The sequence below is a fragment of the Hibiscus syriacus genome, unplaced genomic scaffold (genome assembly GCF_006381635.1).
Source record: "Hibiscus syriacus cultivar Baekdansim isolate YM2019G1 unplaced genomic scaffold, ASM638163v2 tig00111640_pilon, whole genome shotgun sequence".
Lineage (NCBI taxonomy): Eukaryota > Viridiplantae > Streptophyta > Magnoliopsida > Malvales > Malvaceae > Hibiscus > Hibiscus syriacus.
In genome coordinates this window covers 164,597-181,219 of record NW_024063142.1, presented here as the reverse complement: position 1 = coordinate 181,219, position 16,623 = coordinate 164,597, and the positions used below count along the sequence as shown (strand labels likewise).

General features: G+C 37.0%; 1 protein-coding gene and 3 pseudogenes across 2 annotated transcripts; 1 reads left to right on the top strand and 3 right to left on the bottom strand.

Annotated features, from left to right (window-relative positions):
• The first annotated feature begins 479 nt into the window (after nt 1-479).
• On the top strand, nt 480-2,085 carry LOC120166422 (uncharacterized protein At2g34160-like). 2 transcript variants are annotated; one of them, XM_039175674.1, is made up of 5 exons: nt 480-753; nt 936-984; nt 1,443-1,511; nt 1,595-1,659; nt 1,827-2,085. In XM_039175674.1, the coding sequence occupies exons 1-5, from the start codon at nt 643-645 to the stop codon at nt 1,905-1,907; spliced, it is 375 nt and encodes a 124-aa protein (XP_039031605.1). In that variant the 5' UTR covers nt 480-642; the 3' UTR covers nt 1,908-2,085. The 2 variants fall into 2 exon arrangements, with proteins under 2 accessions (XP_039031605.1, XP_039031606.1); XM_039175675.1 differs by having other exon boundaries at nt 494-753; nt 1,443-1,505.
• A 203-nt stretch (nt 2,086-2,288) lies between these two features.
• Nucleotides 2,289-5,413, bottom strand: LOC120166424 (annotated as a pseudogene).
• Nucleotides 5,414-6,350: 937 nt separating this feature from the next.
• On the bottom strand, nt 6,351-8,672 carry LOC120166521 (annotated as a pseudogene).
• Nucleotides 8,673-14,764: 6,092 nt separating this feature from the next.
• LOC120166520 lies at nt 14,765-16,272 on the bottom strand (annotated as a pseudogene).
• Nucleotides 16,273-16,623: the final 351 nt, after the last annotated feature.

The window sequence follows — 16,623 nt, the reverse complement described above, 5'->3', positions numbered from 1 at the left end:
CACTTCCATTCTTCTACTACAAGTTACTGGTGGCGGTGTGTAATTTTAAAACTTCTTTTCCTTGTTTTGAATTATGTAGAGATATTATCCATATCCAATGCTATGGAAGAGACTCGTTACTGTTCTTTTCTTTTCTTGACTTGATATTTTATTTTGTTTTTTCCATTTATATGAGAATTGTAGTAAAGACTCTTTCAATCTGAAATTTAATCTCCGATACTCTTTCAAGTTTGATGATGAATTGTTGAATGGAATAGTTACTTAAATTGCTGCTTAGTACTAAATAACACCAAATTTAATCAACAGATTTATAATAGCATACATGATTTTATTTTAATTTCATATAGTGTTACTTGTAATTTGTGAAAGCAAATCAATCTATTGTTAAACCAAAATTTCATAAAATAGAAATAAAAAGATTTGGTACCGACACGTATGATTTAGCTTGAACCAATCCAAATCAATTTGTTGTACTCCCAAAATACTCGATTCCATCGAAAAGCATGGAAATCTCCGATAAAAGAGGAGTTGAATTCAAGGGTTTTTGAGTCTCTCTTCTCTCCGTTTTGTTTGTTTGTTTTATGAAACCGGAAGTGATATAAATACCTAGGGTTTTGTTTTCTGTCTCTCTGAACGACGAGAATGGTGGGAACAACAGAGGCAGTGAATTCATCAGCCTCCAACAACAAGAAGAACCGTATCCAAGTCTCCAATACCCAGAAACCCCTCTTCTTCTACGTTAATCTCGCCAAGGTTCCTTCTCTTTGTTTTTTCATTTGTTTTTTCCTTTCGGAATTCTTTTTTCTCGTTCCGTACGATTACTGCACGTTTTTTTTATCATGATGTGAAATTTTTCAAGAAAATTGGGGATTATATGAACGAAAAATGAATTAAAATATATATTTTTTCTTAGTTGTTTTGCTCCCTTTTGGCAGAGGTACATGCAGCAATACAATGAGGTGGAACTCTCAGCGCTTGGAATGGGTATTCTTTCTTCGCTCTTCTTTGCAGTTTCAGTTGCTTAGTTTACTCATTCTTGGAGTTTTTTATTCGGATGTTCTTGTCAGTATTGAAGTGGCAGTTTGCTTTGCTGCTCTTTGGATTTCTTATTAAAATGTTCTGTTTAGCTTTTGAGGGATGGGATTGTCATCTAATTTGATAGCTTCAACCCGTGTGGCTAACACATCATAGAGCTCGCAAACTGTTTTATTATTGTTACCTTTCATGGCTACTACAAAGGAACAAAATGAATGATTTGTTTTACAGAACTTTGGTTGAAATACAACACATTACCACTTGACATACAAACATGCTATGTGTATATTTATGGAATGTGATTTATGATTGCCTTGCAATTAGGCTCTTGGTTTTGAATGTTGAGGAAAACGTAACTATTTCTTTATCTTGCTTTTTTTTAACTCGCTTTCGACGCTGCCTGACAGCTATCGCTAGTGTTGTTACCATTGCTGAGATATTGAAGAACAATGGGCTGGCCATCGAGAAAAGTGGGAGTCTCACCCTTAACAAGATACCTTTTAGCTTTCATCTCATTTTGATAAACTTTGTATCTTGATATATATGCATTGTATGTCAGAAATCATGACTTCTACCATTGACATGAGAGAGGAATCAGGCGGACGACCGGTACAAAAAGCAAAAGTAAGTTGCAAGACTGTTAGACCAATTAGATATACAAGGAGGCCTCTGGTTATTGTGTAGTTGTGTGACATAAATTATATTCACCTGTTCTACTTTTGTCCATAAGACTTGCATTAATTTTCAGGATCATGATTGAACTTATCTTATTGCAATTTATTATACTGTAGATTGAAATACTGCTGGGGAAGTCAGAGAAGTTTGATGAGTTGATGGCAGCCACTGCTGAGGAAGCCTTAGATAATGAGTAAAGCTAAGCTAAGAATAAGATGCTCCCTTAATTTTAGCCGTGTCACTTTGATTGTGAGCATCTTTAACAATTCTGTTCTTGTTTGCCTGTGAGTGAAGCTTAGTCACTGTGATGAGATTTTAGGAATTTTTGTAAACTACTATTGCCGTTTATTATTCGATATTCAAATTTGTTGTCAATCCCTTTCTTCAGCTGTCACCAAGCCATCTGATTTTCAGATGTAAGTCATACCAGACGCCTTGATTCTAACGTCTAGCTCTCAAGATTCTTCTATTTCTTGCATTGCAGTTTCCCTCGAGGGAAAACTAAAGTTAAAATTACACAGTAAAAAGTTAGCGAATAACACTTCCTATACACTGGAAAACATGTTAATCACTCGCAGTAAAATAAAATGGATCAAAGGGTAATCCCACTTAAACTAGTTGCTAAAACATTTTTCAATGAACACAAAAACACCACAACCTGAACTGATCCTAAACAAAAATAGTTCAGGAGAAAAATCTTTAAAAAAAAAATAGATGGACTTAAAACGTATGTCGTCTCATTCTCGTCTAAAAGATGAGTTATTCCATTTTGACCTCAAACTCGACGCTTCATCATCACCTTGGTCAACCAATATCCTTTTGCATGCTTCATAGCACATGAAAGAAATCCCAGCAGCAGGTACAAACTTCATGCATCTTGGACCCAAACCTTTATACAGACCACGGATCCCTTCCTGTTCAAGAATGCTTGCGAGTGCATGCACCACATTCTTGTAGACCTGTCTTCAATTGAGTGCTCCAACCTGCATGTGCTTTCGGGCCTCCTCCAGCGGAATGTTGCACTACTTGAAATGGCCCCAGCTAGTGATCCAATTAAAAGAGTTTCAATATTCCCAATTTTTTCCTCTTTAGAAATTTTACGGTACACTTTCCGTAAAGTATCATATGCAAAATAATCTGTGGCGGCATACGGAATTACTCCGATGAGACTAGGAGCAAGGCCTCTGTAATGTTAAGCAGGGCTTCCTTTTGCAGTATTTTTAAGAAAGCATCAAGTATACCATCAAAAATATTATTCTTCAAAACTAACAAGTCTCAGATTTAAGTCAGAACACACTTTTACTCAGTGAATTGCAAATTCTGGAATATTTACCGCAATGGTTAATCGAGTCTTGACTAACTCAAGAGGATAATTCACCAAAGTTGAGCTGACACCAGCACAGGCCCCGGCAACTAATGATGCAGGAATTGGTATCTTTGATTCTTCTCCAGGTTTGGGTGACAACAGCTTATTCACAGAGTCAAAAGCAAATAGCTGCAGTACATGGGAAACAGGTACAACTAAAAGAACACGTCAGGAATAATTGCAACTCTCTTTAGTATGTGCTTCAATATAAATAGTGCATAGAATCATAATCTCAGAAAGATGCAGCTTAACCTTTGCGCTGCCATTTTGTTGGCCTATCAGCTTAAAATGGGAGGAAATTTCCACTAGCAATTAGTAGCATAACCAAAGATGAAAGATAGCATAGTAGTACAAAGCATGGAACTTATGGCAGCAATGTTCGCCAATAAATGATCTACAAAAAATCTTGTCCACTTCTTTCATATGTTTCAAAGTTCACGGAGAAGATTAAGAACCAAAAAGAACAATTTTGCAGAATAAGAAAAATGCATCAAAAAGCTTGTTTACAACCTTGTCATACGAAAAGAAGATTTAATAATCAGCAATAACAATAAAATAGGAATCAGAGAGTCAAATTGATGCCAACAGCCCAGAAAAATTGACCTACATGATAAAAGAAATTACGTCTTTAATAGTTTTGCAAATCTCCTTGTGAAATTTGCTTATCTTTTAGGATGAATAGAACCATAAAGAAGACCATCCTTAGTCAATTACTTATATTCTAAACCAAAACCAATTGCATATTCAACTGATTATATTCTAAACCAAAATCAATTGCGTATTCAACTAATTATATTCTAAACCAAAATCAATTGCATATTCAACTGATGATATTTAACCATAGAAGCAAGTGGCAGCAAGTAGATGTTTATCGAGATACCTTATTGAATATTCAGTCTTGTGAGTAAAAGAACGAGAAGATCCAAACAGATAACAAAAGAAACAACAGAAACAGACATTGCCGGCTGAAACTAATTAAGACAGGGAAATATCGTTCATTGAGAATTAACTGGCTTTGAAGGAGCAGAAAGGTGAAACAGTATGTGCATAGAATGTTTCATTACGAACAGACTCTTTAAGAGAGTAATGAAATATCATAGTGACCGCAACCTTTATATTTACCGTTAATTTACCACATTGCTTATCCAAAGTAAATAAAGCTTTGTTTCATTATCCAACCAACCAACCAAAAAACAATCACTTTGATCCAGTTAAGCTATCAACCTACAACTTTGGCTTATCACAAAGCTCTAAACCAAGCCAGTACCTAAGCAGCATGGCAATATCCATACCAAAAAAAAATGCCAAAACAAATTAATAGAAACACCATTTGCAATTCAGGGGTTTACTACCTCAATCGCCTTGCTAGGTGCAACTCGAATCACATTAACAAGATTTCCCCTAAACAACCTTTTCCACCCATCAGTCTGCAATATATTGTGGAACACTTTGGTTGTAGAGGTCCCACTGCTCCCAACCATCAAATGTGTCTTTATTTATCTCTAATGGCGCAACCCAAGTCCCTGAAACCGCCCCCAGCAATGCCACCGCTTATTAACCTTCTTAATGAAGGATTGGAAACCTTGATTTTCACTTTTAGGCTGACTTTCTTCTTTTTCGACGCTTCTTCGCCTTCCACCAATCCTACTACTCCAATTGGTAAATACTTCAGAAACAAATCGGAAAACGTAGGTTTGGTTCCACCGATGTCACGGGGGTTTGGGGAGTTCAGTGAAACGCCAAATTTCATTCCTAAAATGACATACAGAGAAAAACCCATCTCTCTTATCATCCAACCACTGCATTCCTCTCTTGCTCATAATTGAAAAATAAAAAAATTAAAGTTCAGAGAAAATAGTTAGGAAAAAAAGAAGAAACTTTTCATTGTTTTAAGATAAGTGAGGGTGATTGTGAAAAAAAAAGAATCGACTTTGAACAAACGGTGCGTAAAAATTCCATTTTTTCGAAAAGGGTATAAGAGAATACAAAAACTTTTAAAGAAACTAATGAGCAGCAGCGATGGAAACAAGAGAAATGAAAATTTTAGAACCCTTGAATGGATAAAACAAGAGGTGAGTAGGTGAATGAATCGGATTCTGGCAGGCAGGGGGTTTCCTCTTTCCCTTACATTTGCAAATCAACACTCAAAAAAGGAAGTACATTCAATTTTAAAAAATGGTATGGTTGCTTTGGTTTGGTGGGTAGGTCAGAGTGGGAGGGAAGACGATGTTAGGTTTTCATTGTACTTGCAAATTCCACTTATACAAACGGACTGATTCTGAAGCTGCTACCCTTTTCTGTATCTTTGGAGATCTCAGTAATTTGCAGTGTTTTGTTTTGAATATTGATTTTTACGGGGACAGTGCAATGGAATCCATTATTATTAGAATTTTATCTCTCTCATTCGCTTTGGACCTCATATATATCAGTGATATTAGCGCCAATTAAGTGCTATTACTATTATTATTATTATTATTATTATTATTATTATTATTATTATTATTATTATTATTATTATTATAATTATTATTATTATTATTATAGGTAAAATACATATGGGTACATATTATAAGTAGGGATGACAATGGGTCGGGTCGGGTTTTTAGGCCACTCGATCCGAGAAGAAAGGGTCCTTCACCCGTGATTCAATCCGATAAAATTAAGATTTCACCCGACCCGACCCGAAATAATAAAAAAATATTTTTATTTAATAAAAATATTGACTTAATTGAAAAAAATTATATATAGAGGGGTATTATTGTAATTATCCTTAAATATATATGGTAAAATTATATATATTTTTCGAGTCGGGTCGGATTTTTTCCACCCTAAACCCGACCAGAACAGTGCATTTAAAAAAACCAGACCCGAACCTGAAATTTTTAAAAAAAAATCCGACCCGATCGTGTCGGGTTCGAGTTGAGTTACCATCCCTAACTATAAGATTATTTTGTTGAATTTATCGATTATTAAGAACTATAAAATATTCATTTGATTATATGACGTTTTTTATTGAGTTTTTCGACGAATAAAAATTACAAAATGATAATTCGTTATTCATACAATTTAAATTGATTTTTTTTCGTTAAAAAAAATGATAGCAAAAGGAAAAATGTACAACTCGATAAAAATCTAACTGCAATTGGCAAGTTGCTAGCCTCAAAAGAAGAGGCGAGGAGAATCGATGGGGAACGTTTTGTTTAAGTGGTGATAAAAAGCACCAGTCCTTCTGCCCGGATGGATGGATGGATTGATGGACGGACGGATATTGTAACTACAAGTAGAATGCAAAATCAAGAATACTCTTACAGGCCTCAACCTCGGTCACCTGTGCATCCAACAGCGCTTTCCCCGAAGGATTTGAGCTAACAATTCTCATTATTGCATCAAATACAGCTTTCAGGTAGAAGTCATCTTCCATCTTCTTGAGAATTTCCTTCACCACCTTGAAATCTAAACCCCCAGCCAAAACAAGTTTCCCAATTATTTCTCCAAACTTATTTGGTGCTTTTGGTAAGTCAATGCCAACATCGTCCAACAAGGCACCATAGAGCAGGCATCCAATCCCAATGTCTCTAGCCATCAGAACTTTCTTCGTAAACAAGTACTCCAGAAGATTTGAAACTGGCTCAACACAAGGTGTGCTTTTCTCCAATGCAATCGAGATTGCTTCTTTAACAACCTCAGGGTGGTATGCAAGAGATTTTAATTCCTCCACGCATTGCAATGCTTCATCCAGCACCCTAATGCTCAAATACTCGTCCAATAGTGACCGTGTTTTTCTCAGTAGATCATCTGGATTAAATCTGGCAGCCTGAGTAGGTAGTGGAGACACAGCAGCCTGCAGAGCAGGTTTGGCAGAGAGAGAAGGTTGTGCAACAGGTTCAGCACCTAAAATCGAGATGGATGGCCTAGCAGGAGAGGTTGAACTACCCTGCAACAGGGCACTTGTCCTACTATTCACCAGGCCACCGCAACCTTGAGGTAACAACCTTGGATTCATTGGTGTCGACTTATTCGTTAATGGTGAGGGGCACGCCCCTGTCCATCACCCCTTGGCATTGACCGGTTTTGGGAACCTCCCAATTATCATTGTCCATTCCTGGCATACAAGGCATCCTCCTAGTTCCTGGCATTCCAGGCATCATACCCCCACTACCAGGACGATTGACAGGAAAACCACCAGAACCAGGACTCACTGGACCAGCAGAAACAACACGACTATTCCTAATACTTGCAATAGCACCTGGAGGCACCCCAAGATTTTTTTAGGCTTCCGAATGGATTTCTGTAATTGTCTTGGCTTTCATCTACAAAAATCAAATAAAGAGGAGATACAAAAACCCATCGAAATGGATAAATCAACAGTATTTCTAATCTGAGACAGAAACATCAATGGCCTTTATGAGTTACCTCCTCACGTCTGGGAACCCAGTTGTTTGCACGCAGATCAAGAACATCGTGAACCATAAATCTCAATCTTGGTGCAAGCTGAGGATTTGTAGTCAATTCCTTCGGTCTGTTGAAGTAGACATCATTTATGCGCCGTGATTTTGGAGTCTCATCAAGCTGCTTACCAATAATGTTGAAAAATTGACAAATGGCTTCGACATTCTCCTCGGCAGGACAAACTTAGGTATCAGGACCCAAAAGTTTCTTGTTCACCAGAATAAGCAAAATACACACAAATAAACACACATATATATCAGTAAATTACTTAAACCCGAGTTTGATTCATAAGGCCATGAGAAACAAAGTATCATCAATAACCTGTACAATGTGATGCACTATCTTCTCAGGTACCATTTTCTGCTTCAGAACCTCACCAAGTAAACGAATGTTACCAAGAGTCCGAAGTTTGACTATCCTTTCTTTATCTCTACGCTCCATCTCTTGTTCAGGGGAAATCATCTGCCTCACTTCTTGCCTGAGCTTGTCAGCTCCCTCAAATGCCTCCTGACAGTTATTCAAGAGGACTCGCTTAAAAGTGATTTCTTTTTCCCCAGGTTCGTCGGATGGGAATGAAGGGAGCTTATCGTTAAGATCAGAACACAAAAGAGCGTACATGGGACAAAATGTGGGCTCCAGAACAGCCTCGTCGAAAATCAGAGAAATAACACCCTATAAGAGAGGGAGGCATCATCATTAATATGCTTGTGATTGGGTTGATTAGGAAGATCTTGCTTAAAGATGGTTCTATTTGGGTTGCTTGAGTGCATGCTTACATAATTAAAACGAATTCTTTTTAGGATTTGTCTTGCCCGCAGAACTGTAGTTGGGCTTGGAGGGGCTTGCTGAAAGTTCGATCGAGGGCTGCCCGTATCCAAGGATTTTTGGGTGCGTCATTCTCCTCGTCTCGGGAAGTTTGAAGTGAGCTGCGGATGAAGAGGGACAAGGTGATTTGGGATAGACTTGTTTGGCATTCGGGGCATGTTCCTAAATGTTCTGTTATTGTTTGGGTGGTTGTTCTTTATAGGTTACCTACCAAGGATAGACTCACGGTACTTGTGAGCTGTGCTAGATGGAGCAGGAGACTAGAAACCACTTGTTCTTTAAGTGTAGTTTTTCTAGAGCTGTGTGGGGTGGTATCTTTCATCTTTGTTGGTTGCAAAGGTTGGTGTTGGATTGGGATCAGGAATTCCAGTGGGCTTGCCTATATTTAAAGGGTAGGTCTTTGCTGTCGACTGTTTTGAGATTAGCTTGGAATTGTTGTTGCTTGAATTTGGAGGGAACGGAACCGAAGGCGCTTTCAGGGTGTTGCATCCACTGTGGAGGAGGTCATTCAGCGGGTTAAAGATTTGGTTTCATTGAGCCTGAGGGGGATGAAGTTGAAATATGGGGGAATGACTGCCTAACTTGGGATTTAGAGTGAATTATGATGGTATAGGTTATTTGTTTATTGTTTAATTCTTTGGGTTTTGCCCTTTTTTCTGGCTGGGGTGTACGGGTTTTTCCCAGAGTTTTGGAATGACAAATGCATATATTCATCTAAAAAAATTTAATAAAAATGTCATATCATAATAAAAACATTAAAATAATTTTTCTTCAGAGAGTTTATAATTTAAACGATAGAGCGTATAAAACATGAATAATGTGAAAGTTCAATGATTAAATTGAAAAACTTTAATTTATATGACCAAAATAAAAGTGATAAAATAGTTGAATAATGAATTCTGTACTTTACCAATGCCTAAACAACAAGAATAAGCAGGTATTTTGGGCATGATAAGCAAGCAAGGGACACTTAGATAAGGTTTAATATTATTTCAGTGTTTAAATTATATATCAAATTAATTTTTGATGTCTAAAGATTTTCATTAAAAATATGTATCTAACGTTTCTTCCTTTACACTTTTAGATTCATACTTTTATATTCTTTTATTTTTTTTATTTTTAGTAATAGAAATATTATTTTTGAAATAAAAAAATTAAATCCTCACGTCGTCCCTTTCTCACCCATCCCCCACCTCTGATGATGATGAAGGGTCACCACTGACAGGATTTTATTCAGAAGAGGGCGAGGAACTCAATAGTGGTGACCGTGTAACGTAGGGCTAGCTGTAGCAGTTAAGATCGTCATAAAACAGCGAAGAAAAATTTTGAAAATTGATAACCCTTCGCGGCACTTTTTACAACGATCGATATAGTTTCACGATGGATGAAGGACTGAGTTTTGGTCGCGACGACAATACGGTTATGATGGTATCAAAGATGACAGCCACATACTGACGGCGATCGATCCATGGTGAAATTTTGGAGTTTTTTTTAATTATACTATTATATATTTTTTAAAATATTTTTTAAAATTTTATACACGTAATACATGTTAGATAACAATCAAATTTAACTACCATTACGGTTTATACACCTAAAAATTTAACGTTAAAAATGTTAAACACGTATTTTTAACGAAAAATTGCTATCAAATTTTTTATGTAGTAAAAATCAACTTGAATTATAGTTTATACATTTAAAAGTATATTAAGCCTTTAATAATTACAAGTAATCAAAGTAATAACAAAAAGCACCGGCAGAGACTGGAAAGACAAAAGGAAATTCGACGAAGCTCGATGCTCTGTAAAACACGGATACGTGAAATCCGGGTTACACTTTTTTTTCATTTTGCTTTTAAAACACGGATACGGGTTGAGCTGAATGGCCGAACAACCTTGTTGGTAGGCATTGGTCCCAGGGTTCATAAAGGGGGGAGGGTTAGTCCCACAATAAAAAGGAGAAGTCAGTAGGGATCGTTTGACCGGAGGGGAAGGGGACCCCCAAAGTCCCAACGCCCAAACCATCCGCATTGAGCAAAGACAGAGACCTGAAGTGGATGTAGGTTATCATGTGGCCTTAGCCACTTACACTCCCTAGAATCCATAAAACTTAATGTTGTTGTTTAGGCCGATTACCACTTCATGGGGGAATGATCACGTAGCCTTAATAATAATAAAATCGATTAAAAAATAATCAAAAATATTATTATTTTTATTAATTTTTTATTATTGAACGTTTTATTGGTTTTATTAACAAAATCGATAAAACGCTACTAATTTTATTATTATTTTTACTCATTTGGTTATTGTTAGACACTTTATCGAAAATATCAAAAAAAATAATTTAAGTAAAAATAATAATATTTTCGATACTTTTTTTTTATCAATTTTATTATTTAAAAGATAATAAAACTGATAATATATTTTTTTAATTATATATTAAAAGTGTAGTACGATATAACTCCTCCATCATGATGTGGTCGTCTCCATAAATCTCACCTCCGTCTTTTATAATCCAAAACATTGCAGAAACCGAACCCTTCCAAACCGTACCAACAGACGAACATCCATCCGCTCCTTTAATTGGCCTCATTATGTTTTGAGTGTACACACACACGCATGCAATTGCAAGCAACCTCTTTTTTTCCTCCTCTTCCTTCCAAAATGTTATCTTTCTTTTTATTCACTCTTTCAATATCTCTAAATATTTTTCTTTCTAAGTTAAGACAAGGAAACCCCATCATAGGAAATCCCTGTCCGACGAAAAGCAGCCGAAAATAACATTCAAAACGTACACACACCAAACCCATGTGCTTCATTTTATGTTTTTTCTCTTTGATTTTTTACCATTTCTTAACTCTCCTACAAGTATCTTTTGTTGCTTTTATTTCTTTTTTCCTTTCAGTCTTTGTGTTTTTGTGTTATAATGATGATAGGCTTACGGTGGTGTGAGGACGAAAGCTCTCTTCAAGAGTGGTGGGATATGGTGATTGCAGTTTTAAATCCATCTACAATGGAAATTGAAGCAAGGTTGGGCTTTTCCATGAGAATTTACGTGAAGAAAATGGGTTTTGGTTGCTCGTATGAAGAAGCATGGGGCAATTATAGAAGGAATATCATTTTCTTCGAACTCCAATCTCTCTTCTTCTTCTTCTTCAGCTTTCACTGATGGGAGATGGTGGATGCGGCGACGGCCGCTGTGGTGGTGATATTGGCGGGATCGGCTCAATCTCTTACATTGTTCATTTATGAATACACTTGAATAGTTTTTGCTGCTTGGAGCTTACATTGTTGCTCACTTGCTCCATAATGTTGGTAAAAGCAACGGGTATGTTGCTGCTCTCTTCGCTGATCTTTTCCTCTCTGAATTTTAAAATTTTTAGTGGCACGAACTTCCTCTTTTTTCTTTAGTTAGTGCTGGTGCTTGTTTCACGAGGCAAAGAAAATAATGAGAAAGAAGGTTAAAAAATACAAAGTCAGTGTATATGTTGTAAGGGTTTTCCATTCCTGTAATAATTTGCAATCTTTTCATGCATTTGTTCTCATGTTAATAGTGTAGTGATTTGGTTTGTGGGGTGGGGTGGGGTGAAGGGAAACTGCTGGCCTAGAGAGCACCTAGAGTTGGCCGTTGCGCTGGCACCATAGAAGTAGAGTCTAAGCTTGGGCTATATATTTTAAATGTAGGTTTGATAATTTTGAGAGACGGGGAAAAAATACAAAGGGAAAGACAAAGAGGCTTGAGGTAATTGAGTGGTGACGATGATGTATGGGGTTTGGGGATTCATGGAAGTGTCCTGTCATGCTGCCACTACACTGCAAATATTGGGTTCTGCTCCCTTTTTTTTGGGTTTGTGGTATGCACGTGAACCTGGGTTGTGTGTTTTTGCTCGTTTAGTTTAGATTAGGTTAGGCCAGGTGTGTTTCAATGTTTTCTACCTTTGGTGGGTGGGGCCCTTTTCATTGATGATGGTAATTTCCTCGAAAGTGATTTCCCAATGATAATTACATAAATAGAATAAAACAACCCAAAGTGTTCTGTTGAATGTTTTTGGTAAACAATACTTAGAATCATAGTAATGTGTTTAACAGAATGTTTAAAGTGATTTTTTTTAATTTGTCTGTGATAGATGAGATGGGTTCAGGTATTTCTAAAATATTTCAACATCCAACCATGTAGTATTTAGTTTTTTATTCTTCCTTGTGTGTACTTTCATGCTTATCTCTTATTTACATTTTAGGATCACACAAATCTTTGCTTTATCCAAAACTATTTAAAATAAACAAAATTGAGTCAGGTGGTTGTCCAAATCAGAAAACAGAGGGTCAGCAAATTTATGATATTGTCTTGTCTTATGTGGGTAGCTGCAGACAGATTTTAGCAAAGAAATAGTAGTAATTAAAATCTCAAACAGTGATTTGATTGACTCAAATATCTAAATTGTGATTAACTGAGCCGGTTTAATCTTAAATAAGATTTTAGGTTTGAGTTTTTGTTTATGTAAAAAAAATTTGTTAAGAGATTTATCTATTAAAGTCAGCTATGTAATTAAGATTAATCTAAATTAATCAAATCAAAATCTTAGAAAGGAAGTGTAATCAAAAGAGAAATATCTAAATTGTGGATGCCAACCCAGTACTGAGCCGAGCACTTGGTTGTAGGCAGGCTAAATGTTTTGTTTATTTTTTTCAACCATTTTTGCTTGAAATAAACCATATTTTCCATTACAGCTCGAGTACTGTGTCTACAAGTTTTTTTTTTGTTTGTTTGTTTCAAAACCCAGCCAGTTTGGGAAGGCCTAAAGCTATTGCATGAATGGAAGTTGGATGTAATGACAGCATTTAAGAGGAGTGTGGCATGTAATGAATGAACAGAGACCTCCCCCTTGTATTAAAGTTTACGTGCCTGGTCAGGTCAGATGAAGATCTATCTCAGTTTCCCTGATGATTGATTCTTTATTCAATTGGTCTCGTCATCAATGTTTACTTTATGGACCTGAAGAGATACATACATGACCGCTGCCCTCTTCAAATCAATTAATTGCATCTCTGTGTTAATCGAGAAATTTAAAATTAAAGTTTCAATTGGTAGTTTCCTTCTCTCCCATTATATAAATAAATAATAAAGCACAGGCTGTGTGATATGGCGAGAATGCCGCGTAGTGGCTTTACAGCTTATGTCCTTCGGGCCATTAGCAAATCGGGTGAGACCCATTTACTTTTTCAGGTCTTCTAATTTCTAAAACACCAACCAATGGAAGACAAACGAGCAATCACATCAAAATTTTACCTTTTTAATACAAACAGATTTACGGCAGCTCTCCGAATAACAACTGCTTTAAAAAATATTGTTACGTGAGGATCGAGTTGAATAATATATCGACTCTATCATACTTTCTGGGTAATTTCGTCTAATGACCCTTAAAATGGAGGAGAAAACACAGTCTCGTCCAAATTGCATGAATTACACAATCAGCAATTGCATTAGCTGAATTTCGCTTAATTCTGTTTAACCTCGGGCATTCATAGTAACAATGACTGAAAATACATTCAAGTAATAGGAAACCATTTTATAATAATTTAAATGTTCAACATCTACTGCTTTACTCAACAAAATGAAATTTACACTGCAGCAACGAGTGCTTTAGACACAATTCCAAAATGGTTAATGCTAAGCCACAGCCATGGATGTCCCTTGGGAGGGGATAGGAGTGCGGGGGCACCCTGTAAGTTAGAGCTTCAGACTATATCTTGGATGTTTCGAGTTCAAATTCTAGAATGAGCAGGGTGGGATATATGGGGTGATACACACAGAAAGTGTAATGGTATAATAACATAATAGAAGAACAATGGACATGGTTATGCATAGGTGAAAAGTTACCAAGTTCACACATATCCCTCCCCCATTCTACAGTTTGTATCTTACTAGGCACACTTCCATGTGTGAACAACAGATGAATCTTCGACATTCATGATAAAACATGGTTGTAGTAGCATAATAGATGCATAAAAAGTTTTTAAGAACTAATCAATCTTTAAAAACAAAACATTAGAAAAGCAATGGCAAGTGTCTCTATATAGTGATCATTCAAGTTAATACGCATACTATAAGGTCATTGCCGACAGGGGTGAGCTTGTTATCAACCATCATTTCTCATGCAAGATAGTAGTTCTAATAATAAGGCTCAACTGCCCATGGCAGGTAACAATATCATCCCAACAGGCCATGTTTCAAAGACTACAAAGATAGGTCTTCAGTAAACCTAGTAACATAATCATTGACAGCAAAATGAAGTAATTACATGATTCCACGTTTTAGCAGAAACCTAGTTCACAGTTGTTTCAAAGATTCCCTTCAAAAAAAGATGAGTATATTAAAATCAAAACCATAATAGAACATAACTTACCCAGCTCAAGATTAAAACAAAAAATTCAAGTCAATTCCTCCATATAGACAGTTCAATCCAATATACCCCAAGGGAATTCCTTATGCTCAACACGGATGCCAGATAATTGGTACACAATTAACCTCAAATTATTCAAATGGCATATCAAAACATGACAATAACATCAGCTTAAATAATGATGACAACATCAACCCCGATCAAAATACTCGTCAGTGAAAGAAACTACCAATATCACCTGTATCATTGCTTGACATTCTCCAAGTACCATTTGTAAGTATCGACAAGCCCATCTTTCAATGAAATCTTGGCACTCCACCCCGATGAACCAAGCTTCGAGTTATCCATGAGTTTCCTAGGAGTCCCATCAGGCTTTGAAGTATCCCAAACAAGCTCCCCATCAAAGCCAACGACTTCACTAACTCAGCTAATTCCTTGATGGCAACCTCTTTTCCACTACCTACATTCACATGTTCCAATCCACTGTAATTCCCCATCAAGAAAACCACAGCATCAGCTAGATCGTCCACGTGCAAAAATTCCCTTAACGGACTCCCGGTCCCCCAAACAACTTCTTTTGCTCCTTCGACTTTGGCTTTATGGAATCTCCTCATCAAAGCGGGTAAAACGTGGAAATTCTCCGGATGGAAATTATCGTTGGGGCCGTATAAGTTCGTCGGCATAGCGGAAATAGCATCGAACCCGTGCTGGATTCTGTAAGCTTGGCACATTTTGATCCCAGCGATCTTGGCAACCGCATATAATTCGTTGGTGGGCTCCAGGTGACCGGACAAGAGCGCGTTTTCAGGGATGGGCTGTGGCGCAAATTTGGGATAAATGCAGGAGGATCCGAAGAAAAGGCTTTTCTTGACGCCATGGCGGTACGAGGAATCGATTACATTGGTCTGGATTTGGAGGTTGATGGAGATGAAATCGGCCGGGTAGGTATTATTGGCGTGGATTCCGCCAACTTTCACGGCTGCAAGTACGACGTATTGAGGCTTCACAGAGGCGAAGAAGGATTCGACGTCGGATCGGCGGGTGAGGTCCAGATCGGAGTGGGTGCGGACTACGAAGTTGGTAAAGTCCAGAGATTGGAATTTGCGGACTATAGCTGAACCAACTAGGGCTCGGTGCCCGGCTACGAAGATCTTCGCAGATTTGTTCGAGAAGAAAGAATCTACGCAAAAAAGATAATCAGAGTTATAATTAAATTGATATCTATTTGGGGATGCCGTCAATAGAGGGAATTACCTGTTTCACCCGTTGCAGCGGAGGTGAAGATTTGGGGTGAGGTGAGATCGTTATTTCACCAGCCTGATATATAATCAAGTGTCTATGCTTCGGAACCGGGAATAAATAAGAGATCCGGCCGTGAGTGTTGTGGGAAATTTCGTTTTTGTTAATTTAGTGGTGGTGGAATGGAAGCTTCACTTTTTCAATTTTGAGTGGCGGGGGACGAGCTCAGCCTCAACTCGGGGAAAGGGAATTAACTGGGCTGATTCTCAACCCAAGAATACATTTTCGTATTGGAAATGGGTGGCTTACAAATGGCCTAAAATCCTGTCGTTTTTATGATGAAGAATGTCAAACCCAGCCATGCAGTTTTTTGTTGTTGTTGTGTGTACAAATTAAAGATGGGGGATTTGCTTCATTACATTGAAACGCAAACAACAATTTTGCTTTGTTTTCTTATGTAATCTTATACTTGGCTTGTTATCTTACATACTACCTCTTATTGGCATGTTTTATTATAGTTTTAAAATAATATTTTATATTTAAACTGTACACTTTATCTTAATTTGAATAAAAAAATTATAAATTAATTCGAAACACTTGCCTGTTCTTAGTTCTTAATGTTTGCCATTAGCCA